The sequence below is a fragment of the Cyprinus carpio genome, chromosome A4, assembly GCF_018340385.1.
Source record: "Cyprinus carpio isolate SPL01 chromosome A4, ASM1834038v1, whole genome shotgun sequence".
Lineage (NCBI taxonomy): Eukaryota > Metazoa > Chordata > Actinopteri > Cypriniformes > Cyprinidae > Cyprinus > Cyprinus carpio.
The window spans coordinates 11822555-11838439 of NC_056575.1; the positions used below are offsets into that span (position 1 = coordinate 11822555).

The window sequence follows — 15885 nt, forward strand, 5'->3', positions numbered from 1 at the left end:
CTCATCCACTGAGGATCTATGTCCACATGCTAAAACACATACATTTTAGCCATTTAAACACTTCCTATTGAATTTGAACATAAAAGTATTTTTGAATATATTCAAAGTTTGGTGTCAATAAGAATTTTTTAATTTACATTTTTAATTTTAAACTGAATCCTCTAATAGCTTTAATATAAAATTAATCTAACTGCTACAGAATAACCATACCCTAATTTAACTTATTAACTTTTTCCAAATAAGGACATCACTAAATGATTCAAAGGAGGTTTCATCAGATTTGGCTTACCTCTGTGGACATTTGTCCCCAAAGTATGTAATAGGTCTGTAACAGGTCAAAAAATCTAGCATCAATCTACAAATGGACACACCAACAGCTTCTTTATATGCATTTAAACAAAGCAAATCTCCATCTAGTGCATTTATTAGCATATAATTCAACTTTTGTGTTTGAAAACACAAAGTAGTAGGCACTTGGAAAGACATGAGGGTGAGAAAATGCTGACAGAAATTTCATTTTTGGGTGAACAATCCTTTCAAGAACCTGTTCACTTAGCTGAGTGACATAAGTAAGTACTCTTCAAGTAAATTAGCAGAGACTTCCCTTAATATATGGCCATATGCTGTAAAATGGGCCTGTCACAGGCTGTCATGTTATTTTCTGTGAAATTTATATGTGTTGAGTGACAAATCACCTGCAGGTACGTTTGACGCGGATCTTCAGTATGAACGTGGCAGAGTGTTCAGATTGATTTTACGTCCTTTCAGGTGAAAGAATGATAAATGGAAGCACTCGGCTTTTATTGCATTTACAAATCTGGACAACACAAAGGCTTAAACAAATTTTCATAAACAGAATCTATAGATACACACAACCCAATCTTTCAGTACAAAATACAAACTTTCACAAAACTTGACATTCCTTATAGGAGGGTTTACAACCCTTGTGTGTGTTTGTGTCAGCATTAAAACTATCAAACACTAGGCTGGACATCATGTGGCTCAAAACAGCCTCTACATAGCAGTGCTGAAATAATAGCATACCCTCTGACACTAAATATATGAATATTATATTCGGATGTGAGTAATGTCTAAGTCATAAAGAGCTCAGCATCCCACACTGCAGTGTAATATACGCCGTAATGTCCATGCCACCGGCTGTGTGTGTGTCCAGGTATCATCGCTTATTGCTCGTAAAGTGCTGCACATATCCGTTTAGAGAAATGGATGTAAAATGGAGTGTAAGTAACATTTTTTATCAGTCAGGATTGTGCAGCATTCATAATTGACTTGAGAAGGCCCAATCCAATTAATTTCCTAAACTTTAATTGAATTCAACATTCCTTTCATGAACTGAAAACTCAAAAACAGACCCTAATCATTATTAACAGACTACTGACAGTGTAAATGAATGCCATACACGGTCTTTGTCTCTCCAAAACGCACTCATGCCGGCGGTGAAGGTCTATCCATCACGCTGATGGTTTAGTGAGTTGAGGAGGGCTGAAGATTGGACGTAATTGTTTCTCCGGCTTGTTTGGTCATTAAGAGTGAGGCAGATGGCAGGAGAGAGAGCAGCACTCTTCCCTGCGATGAGACAGCATTTGAACTGCAGGTAAATACAGGCCTTTCACAGAGCTGCTCTGATTCTGCTCAACAAACCCTCCATCAGCCCATCAACACGCTGAGATGCGAGGAACAGGTCTGAAACCGTCAAAAACCTGTTAAGAGTGTGTATGTGCTCCTGCTCAAATCCATGGGGACTGTGTACAGATGTTTTAAGTGTTTGTAAATGTATACAATTAACAGCAGACTAGTGTAAAGTGCTCATTAGCGCTCAATACTAGTGCTTCTTATTGCTCAGGTTTGAACAAACCCCTAAAAGTTCAGCTCATTCTCCACCATTTCGGAGATATTGTGGATGATACCTTCAATTCAGGTGTTTTTTTTTTTTTTGAGGGAAATGTGCGCAACTACTTTTCAGATGTACCATTTTCATCTGCCACATGACAAAATGTGTGAAAATATCCCACTGACTTACTGACTTACTGTAAGAAGACACACAAGTCATACCTGGAAGAAAAAAAAAACTGAATATTTTTACAGATTTGGGGGTGGCCATGTAAGAAACCACCTAGCAGCCACACAGAATTCCTTAGCAACCACCTACAGTAGCTGACAATCACACATGAAAATTCAGTTCACCCACAGAAACAAGTCAGACAAGTCCGCCTAAAGCCCAAAACAAATCTGACTTTAACTACCTTGTTTTTTTTGTTTGTTTTTTTTTTACCTTACATTTTGCTCAGCATTAATTTAGCATACTGCTATCACAGCATGCTAGTTTAGCCTATACTGCATCTCGTGGCAGGGGAATGGTTAACGATTTCCAGATTATGAATAAAGATTACGAAGACAAACATATTTTTCTCTGGATTTATATGCACGGATTAACTGTTCACCACAGGATTAGTGATGTGTGTTTTAGTGTAACTGACTTGAACTGGGTTATGGCGAAGTTAGCATGATATGCAAGTGTTATGATAAGATGAGGGGTAAGCTTACAAACAGTATATTTGCTCTAAGAGTATGTGTGTGTACCTGCTCATTAACTCTGCTGTGGGACGGCCCGTGGTGGATCAGTATCTGGACTATGTCCACGTCACCTCTCCATGCGGCCAGATGCAGAGGAAAACAGCCCTTACTGTCTGCCACATTAGTAGAGGCTTCAAACTGCAACAACTTTAACACCACGTCCCTGAGAGAAAGACAAATAAGAAAGATTTCATGTAATCATGTGGCCGATTTTCATTCTCAAATACCAAAAATCGCATAAATCTTCTATGGTACTATTTAACTTCGTGAAGCTTTTTTGCAGGCACAATATGAACAGGGTATTTGTGCTCTAATCATAATACATAACTCAAGTTACATAAAATCCCTCTCCTACTCTGGCCTCATTCTAATGGCAAACATTTAACCCTAAGCTAATGTAATTCCATCCTGCTTTTAAAAAAAAATAAAAATGAGACTAATCTGACACCGCCTCATCCCATAAACCCCTCATTAACTGAATATAACGCTACCCATCTCATACACTTTACACTAATCTGGCTGTATCGGGATTCACAAACCCTGCCCTAATCTGACCCCACCTCATTTCATAAACCCGCTCTAATCTGACATCACAGTCTTCTGATTCTTATGTATGTGAGCTGGATTACACCTCTATAAAGTAATCCTGATGTCTAGCACTTTCCCTTTTTTAAGTCAATAACACCATGTTAGGAGGGACTGAAGTGTGCAAAAGCATAAATTCATTCATTTGATTTAGCGCCTATTAACTTACATCTTAATTCAGTTATTCACTTTTCAAGAACCTGTAAATGAATTGGAGAATATAAGTGTTACCTGTGTCCATTCAGAGACGCGTGGTGCAGAGGTGTGTATCCTGAGCCATCAGCACAGTTCACATTGACGCCTCTCCACATACTGCAGAGGAGAAGAGAAGATCAATCAGTACAGTGCAGTAAAAAGACATCAGTACAAAACTATTAAACACCTACAACAAAACCATATACAGCAGATTTTATGAGTTATTTCTGTACAGAGTAGATCTGAGAGCTGATACAGCAGAGTTTGAGAAAACCACGCTCATGCCAAGATTGCTATGGGAATCTCCTGTTTCTCACGATCTTCACAGGACCTTAAATGCAGCTTAGAGAACACACAAACAAATTTACCTTAATATCTAAATGGGGAAATACCACAGATCAGGGGTTTTTCACACTTTTTGTTGCCAAGAACCCCAAATACGATGAAGAATCCCTTTCTAGTTAAAAATGTGAAATAAAAACATCTACTTATATTAGTACAAACTATTCCTGAATGAATGAAAATAAAGAGAGATTCCATAAAACTATGTAGACATTTTTTTTTATTTCTGTTATCATCATCAGATTATTTTTATTTCTTTTTAAATATATATTTTTTTAATTATATTTAAAAGCAAGGGCCATACAATATAAAAAATACAGCTGTTGATGAAATAATCATGATTAATCTTACAAATATCAAATTCAATTATCACAAATTTGTTACAAATATTGCATTAAACAATTTATATAACAATACTTAATAAACACATGAACTATGACAGCCCAAATGATATATTTGATTATTTATTAGATTATTTAGTAGATTTAGTTTGATTTTGATCAATTTTAAGCCCCAGACTATTGATACGCAGTAAGGTATTGCATATTTCCTTGCAAATAAATCAATAATCACACAGCAATGGCAGAAAAAGTAATTTACTCTCCAGTTAATAAATGTCATTTATTTTCCAATTCAAGAATAAACAGTAAGCACACTGGTTTTACACTCTGAGAGTTTGTTTCAAGATTGATGATTTATAGTTTAATCAAGGCAGAGTAATACTTTTAGACACCTTCTCTCTATTTCACAAGTGTTATGCCTGAGAATAGTTGCAGCTGAAGTCCATAACTAGAACATGAGCAGTCAATAGCACTGATGTCTAGACTGATAAGAAGACTCACCCCACACACACGAGGAGGATAAAGGCCACGACCCACAATATGACTCACAACATGACTGACCAATCACAGGACAACAGGAAACACACACACAGTGTCCCATGCTGCCATAAATAGACATTCCAATGTTCTGCAGAAACAACATTACACAGAGGAGCATGAGAAAACTTCTTAACCCAATTCAGAGGACAACGGCTAATAGTGTGTGAGACTATGAGAGAGACCAGAGTTATCGGGACCCTTTAAAGGAATATTTTGTTCTCAGTATAACTCAACTCAACATAGAAAACATTCAGACTCGTCCCTCGCTATATTCTATCTATTAATCAATAATTCATGATGCAAATATCATAAATTATTCATTCGTAAATATACAAGTTGGGGGAGGGGACGGTCAGACCATGTGACATTTTACAATCTGAACTAATCTTGCCATGTCATATTTTAAGAGACTGCAGGGGTCCTCTCTATGATATAATTTCCTGTTATTTAGGTATTTATTTATTTATTTGTGGTTGCACTACATGACTTTGATTTGGCAGGCAAATTGATTTAGCTTATCAAGTAATGAAGCAGAAGAAATAATAATAGACAATTATGCAGAACTACACCAAAAGTTAAACTTTGGGAATATATATCGGTTTGTTTTTATCAATTATGTGATCAGTCAAAATATTTTCTGGTGATTGACAGAAGCCGCCATTAGATCTGAACTTAAACTGATCCCAAAACATTCTTTAAACATCAAGCGTACAAAGCAAGTACTTAAGCACAGACACCATCAAACATCATTTGCACTCAACCTGAGAGACTGTCAATCAAACGATGAGTGAAAACCCTGTTTCATCCTAACTGGCTTTTATTCCACACATACCAGATGAGCGGATCACTGACTCTCAGATATCAAGCATTTTAGCATTTGTTTATCATGTGTTTGAAAGATCATTGTGCAGCCATACATCTCAAAGGAACAATAGAGAAGGTTCAAAATGAGTTAATTAACAGAATTAGACCGAGCTGTAAAACAAGGCCAATCCTCAACAGATTAAGCAACTATGCAGTGTATTTCCTCCACATATTAAGCATCAACTATGTCAAATGTTAATTCCCTTCACATTCAGCAGAGGTCATGGTCTGCAATAGTGCGAATATGATGGGGCTGGATGAATGTCTCACGTTGATAATTCTGGTGAGATAAAAGCATAATATAGTTACAAACAGGAATGAAATCTGAGCATCAGCTCAGAGCGAGGGAAAGCCCTGCCTTTGCTGCAAGCGCATGACTCATCCTGTGTGTGGAGAGCACCAGGGTGCTGTACTGCATACAGTATATCAATATTACCCAACCTGCCACACACATGCACGCATGCACACAGCAGCGCAGAACTAATTGGCCCGGCTACACACTCTGGAATCTTGAGTAGTTGGAAGCGCATGAGGGAGGGTTACTGAAGAGGAAGATATGAATAGACGTGGAGAACGAAAGAGAGAGAGAAACGCTCAAATAAACTCCAACTGAGCATAGACAATTGCTCTCTAGACACGCTGTCACAAAAACAAACTTAAAATAACTCACACTGGCAAACCACGCTAAAACACTATGCATTATTTTACAGAAAACAAGCTCGATCTATACACTACAGTTAAAAGGATTTGTTTAGTTTTTTGTTGGGTAAACAAAGTCTATCTTGCTTACAAAAGCAATGTTGTATTGTAAAATATTATTACAATTTATAAAAACAAGTGTTCTCTTTTTATATATTTTAAAATGTATTTTGTGAGGACAAACTATATGATAAAGTAAACTGTTCAACAGCAATTACTCCAGTTCTCTGTTTCATGTGCTTAATTTCTTGGTGCTCAAGAACCATTTCCTGTTATCAGTGTTAAATTGCATGCTGATTCCTGATGAATAAAAATTATCAAATTAACAGCATTTACATTGTTGGAAAGAAATGTGACTGGACATTTCATATGTCAAAAATTGATGAAAAATTGATTAAAGGAATACTGCACCCCAAAATGAAAATTTTGTCTTAAATCACTTACCCCCATGTCGTTCCAAAACAGTAAAAGCTTTGTTTGTATTCGGAACAATTTAAGATCTGCCATCAGTGGTTCAACCGTAATGTTATGAAGTGACGACAATACTTTTTGTATGCGAATAAAACAAAAACAACAAATTTATTCAACAATTCATGTCGTACACTGCCTGCATTCAACAGATATTCTCCAAAATGATGCTACGGTGATGTGAAGAGACACAGAGGAGACGAATTGTTGAATAAAGTCGTTGTTTTTGTTTTATTTGAATACAAAAAGTATTGTCGTCGCTTCATAACATTACAGTTAAACCACTGATGGCAGATGGACTATTTTGATGATGTCTTTCATCCTTTTATGGACCTTGACAGTGTAAGTTACTTGGCAGTTAATGGGACAGTCACAAGCATCCCGGTTTTCATCCAAAATATCTTTAATTGTGTTCCGAAGACGAACGATGCTTTTACAGGTTCGGAACGACATAAGTGATTAATGACAAAATTTTCATTTTGGGGGGGGAGTAGTCCTTTAAGCATGTTGCATCCTGAACGAAGAAAAAAAAAACCTGACACTCAAATCTTAACATTCAAACTGAAATGCATTTCAAATTTAATAAGATTTAAAACCACATCTGAATAGCGATTTTAAACACTGGATTCAATGTGGTTTCTTGCTGTTCAAAAAAATTGATTCAAATTCAAACCATAACATGAGGATCTTGCATTGTGGCTGGTTGATCGGCCCATATTGTTTGAAGTGTCTCAATCAGATTGTGCATCAGATTGATTGGCAGGGTCTGCTGATTCCCCTCTCCTTTCATTTCCACTGGAGGATAATTAAAACCAGACATGAGTAATCAATAACCGCACCATACCCCGAGGGCACAGGAAATGCACTGATGTCATTGATTCTCCCATGAGCCCTCTGAGCATTATTGGGCGTGTGTAGCCTCCTTATGAGAGATCACAGACATATGAACACTCTCAACAAAGTCTGGCACGACTCAACTTGGCGTTAATTAGACCTCGTCAGATATTTCACGTCTACCTGCAGTCTGTTTCATAACAAGCAGCCATTTCTCAATACAATCTGATTACAGAAAATCATTTTGATTAATGCTGGAGCAATTTGTTGTTACATACATCATAAGTATGGGAAACCTGACACATTCAGCTAATACATCAGCCCACGAGGAAAGTTCTATGTCTGCGTTTGAATGTCTTAAACACATTTTGTATATGCAGTGCTGCCGAACGATCCGAGCAGAAGCTGAATTTAGATTTTAACAAGCTGCTCTCCATGTAAGCAAAGCTTTATTGGAAAGCCAGACTTACTCTCTACTTGAAGGACAAACGATGACTAAACAAGAGCGAGTGTATAGCAAGAACACAAAGGTGTGTGTGCTTGTGATGTCTGTGTTAAAAGCCAGTTGAGAGAGGAGTGCTGTATATTCTGTGGTTGAGTAGTTCTCGCCAATGTTTGACCACTGCTATCCCACAATGCATGCTGCCTCCCTGACCAGCAAGTCACAAATGTGCTTTACTTCAGTCCACTTTATGTGTTTACCTCTGTAGCAAGTAAGCCTTGCTGTCTAGCAACACTCTCAGAAAAAAAGGTACAAAAGCTGTCACTGGGGCAGTACCCTTTCAAAAGTTGTACATTTGTACCTTATGTATGCCTAAAGAGTGCGCATAAGTACCTTGAAATTATGTAACAGTACCTTAAGTGTAAATTTTAGTACTTTAATGAAAAGGTACTACCCCAGTGACAGCTTTTGTACCTTTTTTCGGAGAGTATACATATATTTTCTAAGGCAGAATCCCAAGTAACTCCATCAGCCACACAAAGTTGCTAATGTTGCTAAGCTAACAGCATGATACTTTAATAAGCATAAAAATACATGAACACATACATTAGGTTAAATAGGCAAGTTTTATTATATTTTACTATTATAATCCGTGTTTTTAATATTGGCTAAAATGATTGTACTTATGTTGCTAAGCTAACAGTGTCAGTACTTGTGCAAGTACAAAAATACATAAACACATACTGTACAGTATACACTGTGAAGCTTACATCATGCAATTTTGTACATTGGGTACTTTGGTTTTGTTAATATGCCATATTAGGAGGATCACGCTACCTTTCTGCTAGTGAGTTTAAGGCAATGTTTTAATTTTCTGTCATGACTGTGAAAAATGTTGCATTCTTGCTGTATTGAGAATTGCCATTGCAACTCACATCATCGTTCAGGGAAAAAACTAGACAATGCAATACGTTTCTTTGCCTTTTCTACGTGTAAAAAACAGGAAGGGAAGCAGGTTGAGGTGACGAAGATACCGGATAGCAATTCTATTAATAATGTCACTGACTAAACCAGCTGTCTATCATTCAATAACATTGCTGAGTGATTTTGAAAGTTTTGTATTTTGTTTGCTTTAATAATTAACGTTACCTTTGTGAGTATGACTTTCCCAGTTTGTCAGCTTGTGAATTAGCATGCACACAACCATTACAAAACTGTTCACAAGCTACTAGGGATTTGATTTTTGTTGTCTTGTGTTGGAATAAATATAGAAAGAAAAAAAAAAACAGTGCATCGTATCTGTCAGCTCACAATCTCTGTTTCCCCTCCGTGGCCACGGAAAAGTGAATATTTACAATGACAACAAGAAAACTTCAGTTAAATTTAAACATCTGCAATAGAGAAATAGATCGCCACATTTTTATTTCAACTTTCTACCATGTGACGGCTGAAGCCACAGTGAGCGTCCAGCGTGTGACATTGTTTTCATGGTAACTAGTTCATTAAAATACAATGAAAACATCAAATTATTATGCAATACGATAAAATAAAAAATAGCTTATTTTCCCATACCATGAGGAATGTGAATATTTAACATTTACTATAAGGGTAAATAGCAAATTTTTCCCTAGACTGTTTTAATCAATATTTATTTGTATTACAGGCTAAAATGTCTGTATTAGGGTTGCTAAGCTAATATTGTTTTTATTTAAATTAATGATTCGGTCATTTATTTGTTTCATTCATGAATGAATCAGACTTTTTGAACTAATCGTTTGAATGAATGATTTAATGTTACTGAGCTAACATTATTTTACTCTTAATAATTATAAAAATACATAAAACAAATAAAAAAAAACATAAAACACTTACCATATAAAACAAATATTTCTGTCATTAGACTTAAATATTTCTGGGGGGAAATGTATCATGGTTTCCACAAAAATATTAAGCAGCACAACTGTTTTCAACATTGATAATAGGAAATGTTTCTTAAGCAACAAATCAGCATATTAGAATGATTTCTGAAAACTCATGTGACACTGAAGACTGGAGTAATGAGCACTGAAATTCATTTAATAGCGGAAATAAATTATATTTTAAAATGTATTTAAATAAAAAACAAAATTACTATTTTTTATTGAATAAATGCAGCACATAAACATTAAAAAACAACCCCAACTTTTTGAGCAGAGTATATTTTGCCACATAACATTAAAATTTTCACTGGTTCTCATGCATTCTCGAATTGCCTTCTACAAAAAAGGATGGATGAGACACTGGATTTTGGCAGCATAATTATGTTGTCCATCTTCTCATTGGGAGTATGCCAGTGACACCTTAAAAGGCACCCTAGACAGTCAGCTCACTAAATTTCGGAGCAGAGCTTCATTGGTTTTGCACTGTGGGTGCTTTAAATAAATGAGAAACAAGCATACATCAACAGCCTAATTTAAAATCACCAGCATATAAAAACACAATTTGCTGATGCACTGAACTGTAGTGGACATAAGCGCTTACCAGACAATTAAACTCCAGGGTCTTAATCTGAATTTAGCTTTGATCTACTGGAGAAGAAATTGTGGAAGAAGAACCTGGCATTGTGGTCTGACCACACCTGGCACTTATAAGCCTGACCTGACCTTATCTATTGATTACTGATCTGAGTGATGAAGAGAGCATGCTCTCCTCTGCTTTTGGTCTTAGCATCCATCCTGCCGAGGATCAAGCGGATGGCTCTCCGAGGCACCAGTGGGGTCAGGCATCCATCACCTCGCTGTAGTTAAGTACAGTGACCTGGAGACTGATTATTGAGAGTGAGCCAGATCATCATTTTGTCACAGGCAGCCAGTTAGATGTGCTGACATCCTATCTGCTTAAGAAAGGGCTTGTCTGAGGCCATAAAACATACACACAATCATAGCTATATATGAGAATAACAATGTTGAAGCATATTGCACCCGTGTGCGCATCTGTGCCATTCACTGTGGTAACCAGCTGACAGAAGAAGCATGATGGGATAGACGTTTGAAGGGTGTATGTTTGTAATGAGAGCTGCCGTGTGGTTTCTTCACATTCTCTTCCTCCTCCGAGCGCACAACAGCTGTCAACACTACAGACCCATCACATCAAAAACACACACGTGTCAGCGTACATCACACACTCAGTAGTGTCTTACCAATATAATAAACAACCGATATGAAAAGATGATTTTACACTGTCTATTACACAGGAAACTGTGTCAAAATGAGCCATCTAGGAAGGGAGCAAAGATTCTGTATTGATATTCCGAATATTATCAACATGGCTTTGAATCGGAAGCCGAGTGCCAATGTGTTGATATTCGGTGAAAAAAGCACATCTCCGAACAACATTCAGTTCCTGAATCAGCATTCGGAGAGTCGGTTGAATAAACGATTCAGTGACTCAATAAAATGCTAACTTGTTTAATTCCTGAATGAATCAGCCTTTTTGAGCGAATCGTTTAAATGAATGATTCAATGAGTCACTCGTAAGTAGAGTTTCGTTCCTGAATGAAGCAGTATTTTGAACGAATTGAATTCAATGACTCACACATAAAGAACTGTCGCCACCTACTGGCGTAATAATGTAACCTGCTGAAAGAGTAGGCCTAACTGAAAAATACAAACTATTAATGTATTTATAGATTTTCAATATATATTCTTACTTTTTTTATTTTCTAAAGCAAGCATTACTGTTGTTCATATTTATGTATTACACTTTAGGATACTGTTTGTGTTACAGATATGATACATACCTAAAAATAAAAATTATGATACCTTAAACACTGTCCATCTGTCTGTCCATCTGTCTATGTATATTTCTATCATATTTTGTGTATAACAATAATGCCAATAAAATGCTTTGACATTAAAATGGCAGACTGAGAGAGAAAGTGCACCCATCTGGGATGACAGATTATCATGTGACTTGCTCTGTCAAATGGGTCGAGTGTGTAAAGTTGTTTACACACAGCTGGGTGCAATTAACTCCCCACAAGAAAGTATTTTAAACACTAGTAGACTGTTTGGCCTTCTACTCTATCAATTCTATCAAAATAGCTCTCCCATAAAAACTCTCACTGGAACCAGACTCTCTGATGCTCACATTCTCACATACAGAAAATAACAGGAAAGGGACTGAACACCAAAGAGAAGACAGAAGGAGACCACCTAGTCTGATTAAAATGATCAAAAGGGAAATCTGAATGAGTACATGAACCTTGTTAGAATTCATTGCTTCTCTTTTTCTCCCAGTGATAAAAACTAAGCCGGTGATGACAGGTGCTGCGCACGCCTCAAGCGGATATCTGTCACCGCTCCACTTTAATGTTAAACATCGCGAAATAGGATTGGATGCCTTGATGAAAAGGGTTCCGTGTTCTCCTCTCCCTCACTGGCTCTTTTAATCTAGACGCTTATTATAATGTCTGAATGCTGTTATAGTGGTATATTTTCTTTTAGCAAAACAAGGAACAGGATAAATGACATGTTTCATAATGGCACTTCATTTTTTAGCAGCTATAATGAAGATGCATGGCAACGTGGTACAGCGATGTTTTTGATGAATACCGGCTTCATTTTAAAGCATGACTTCATAAATCATCAGTGTCTCATAGTAAGCTGCCAAAGTTTAGTTAATGAAGGCCATTGCTAGAACCCAAATTCATGTTTACGATGTACTGATACACAACATTGAGGAAGGGAAACTGGAATAAGACACACCCAGAATCTGTGAGAGGTCAACCTAAGTGCCAGGAAGGTCGGAGGTTGCTGACCACAATAGTCGCCCTGCGGTCGTCCTGGATTCCTCAGAGGGTGCTGCAAATGGTATGTTAGCATGCGTGTGGAGACAAACAAATATAGCCTTTCAGTCACAACCTGAGCAGAAGTGCTGAGCTCCAGTGGTTTAGCGGTAAAGAGGGATGTTTATGTCACAAACAAGCACCCAAAAATAGTACAGCGGGGCATGCGCCCTTGTGTAAGGACATTATATGATGCATAAACAAATATCCAGAGCTAAAACATAAGGTTTGAATAGCGAGTGTTGAGTTCACTCTATGTATAAACCATTGCGTTTTCTGTTGTATTATGAGTTCCAAATAGTGGGCGAGTGCTGTGATGGTAATTACAGATCTCTGTTCAGCTGCACTGCAAACACTAGGCTGATGTCATACTATAGTCCATCTGTGGTGTGCATTAGATGAGTGTGATCACAGAGCAATTCAACCCCTATCCACATATCAAAGTCTGCTTTGCCTAATGTATTATGCATCAGAATTGCACAGTCGGTAGAGTATTGCATTTTTTTGTACTCTCATATATCTTACATGATTAGTACCATTAAAGGGACAGATCACCCACAAATGAATATTCTATTTTACACATATATATATATATATTAATTTTATATATATATATATATATTATATATATATATATATATATATATATTAATTTGCCCACCCTTGTCATTCCAAACCCAAATGAACTTATACTGTATGAACTGTGCTACTGACAGTCTAATTCATCATGTGAAAGCAAACATATACCCATTCAGGCATTTAAGCACTGTCTAAGCTGTACAGTATCTGACAGTGAACAGCTCTTTACTGGGAAGCCTCAATGAAACATAATTTCTAAAGGACTCCAGTCATAAAATCAAACCAGTGTTTTAGCCACTTCCTGTCCCATAATGCACCAGTCCTCAAACTCCCACAGTTTCATAGTCCTTCAAGCCCAGGCATCACTCAGAGTGAAAAAAACTGTATGCCACTGCAGTCTCCCCACACATAACCAAAATTTGGCAAATAATAGAGCCCGACCGATATATCGGCCGGCCGATATTATCGGCCGATATGAGCTAATTGCATTTAAATCGGCATCGGCGTTTATAACGGGCCGATGAAACAGAAACAGAGTCTCATGCTTCACTCATGTTATGAGTGTTGCATAGTTTGCCCACCAGAGGGAGCTCTGCAGCTCCCCACTTGACAACAGCGCCAGAAATCCACTACAGAAGAAAGCTATCAGCCGAGCCACGGGAGATGTACTCTTTTGACGGTGAGTCTGTCGTTCGTCATGTGAAATGATTGTAGATTTAGTTCATACACTGTATATAAAAACAGTGTGGTAGTTCTAGCTAACGGTTCCTATCATTATCACTACTAAATATTCTGTAACATCAATTACAGCCGCTAATGCATTGCTATATTATATTAGCCACAAAGCTAATACCATGTTTATCAGTGGAAGAGCGCGAACGTTATATAGAGGTCAAACAGCGTTTAAACTTATTCTAAATATATCTGCAGTGGACATAATGACCGCGTAACTGTGGCAGGGGGGCGCGTATAGTCAATGACTAGAAGTTATGTACAGCGTGCTTCGAAAAAAACAACAACTGTTACGTTATTCTAACGCAAACATAGCTTCCTTTTAGCAGGGCCCTTAAATGCTTGCTATTAACTTGTTTGAAGGTGGTTTTTCTCAAAATTGACAGCGGTGTGTTCATGACACTAACGTTAACCATTTAACTTTGAATTGATTCCATAATCTAACAGTAGGCTAACTTTACGTTCGCCAGCGCATGACGATGTTTTGATTCAGACTGTACAAAGAGAAGAGGAGAAGATATACGGGTCCATTGTGAATGTGTCTGTGAGAGCAAATATAGTGTAGTTACAGTAACTACAGTAGGTGCGTCAGAAATATTAAACCAGAGGGGACATGTAAATAAATGTGAGCTGAACAAGCGCTTTTTTTTCCTTCTTTTTTACAGATTGTTTCAAAGCAGCTTTACAGACATAACAGGAAAATGTTTGTAATAATATAGTTAATATAAGTAGGTAATAGTAATAATACTATTGCTTGACAAAAAAAAAAAAAATATATATATATTTCTCTATATTTCTCATTTTTGCCTATGTAGGAGATCCCTGTTTATTATTATTATAACTGTAATGATGGACATGAGTAATGATACCATGGTGATATTATTAATACACATGCTTATTCTTTCTCTGTCTCTCTTTCTGCCTACAGATGGCTGAAAAAAAAAGGTGAAACGCTGTAGCAGCAAAGTGTGGGACTACTTCTGCAAAGATTCCTCTAATGCAGTGTTCTTTTTGATCATTAAAACATATATACTTTTTTATGTGCAATTGTTTAGTCATTGAGACTGTAATCTAAGACTTTTTTTAACATAATCCCTTCTGGAAAATGGTTTTATACAGCCCACATACATAGAACAGGCAGATATTTTGCTATTGAATGTTGTGTAAGTGTAGTTTATAGGAAAATGGGTCTAATATCCAGTTTTTATTTTCAAAATCAAAATATCAGCTTATAAATCGGCTCTTTTCGAGTTAATATCGGCATCGGCATCGGCCCCCAAAAATCCATATCGGTCGGGCTCTATAAATAACTATTGTTTTACTTTATATACATGACAATGCCATCACGGCATTCCTATTTAAGGTCTATTCAGTATTATTCAGCAGCTTTATTGCTTTATCGCTATTACCCTCCTACATCCAGTGCAGAATTCTCTTTACTCCAAAGATAAGAAAAACGTACAGCAGAAATTGAACATTTCTCCAGGTGAATTTGCTGATGTATGCAAAGACTGGTCTCGCTCTTTCACACACACAGACACACACACACACACACTCACTCTCGCTCTTATTCTCTATCCCTTGTTCTCACTAAATTATCTTCATATTAAGCGCAAGAACAACCCCACTTTTTTTACAGAAGAGTTAGCCTAGTCACTCAAAAAATTGAGAAAAATTTCTCAATGACCACCCACAACCATACATCCCCACTGTCAGCCTATTGCAATGCTGTTTTCCAGTGTAAAAACAGATGATAGACAGGCCCATGCTTAAACAATAGATACGGTAATGACAGACAAGGCACTTTTATAATGGGAAATCTCAGACAGACAGACGCTTTCGTG

The 15885-nt window shown here is 37.0% G+C and overlaps 1 protein-coding gene across 8 annotated transcripts in view; it reads right to left on the bottom strand.

Annotated features, from left to right (window-relative positions):
* LOC109107154 (ankyrin repeat and sterile alpha motif domain-containing protein 1B-like) overlaps window positions 1-15885 on the bottom strand; it is a 137592-nt gene that overhangs the window by 99706 nt on the left and 22001 nt on the right. For all 8 annotated transcript variants that reach the window (XM_042740971.1, XM_042740990.1, XM_042740964.1 and 5 more), the window contains exons 2-3: window positions 3412-3492; window positions 2602-2758 (exon numbers count right to left, since the gene is read on the bottom strand). In XM_042740971.1, the coding sequence (XP_042596905.1) occupies window positions 2602-2758; window positions 3412-3492 (238 nt within the window). The remainder of the gene's footprint in view (window positions 1-2601; window positions 2759-3411; window positions 3493-15885) is intronic.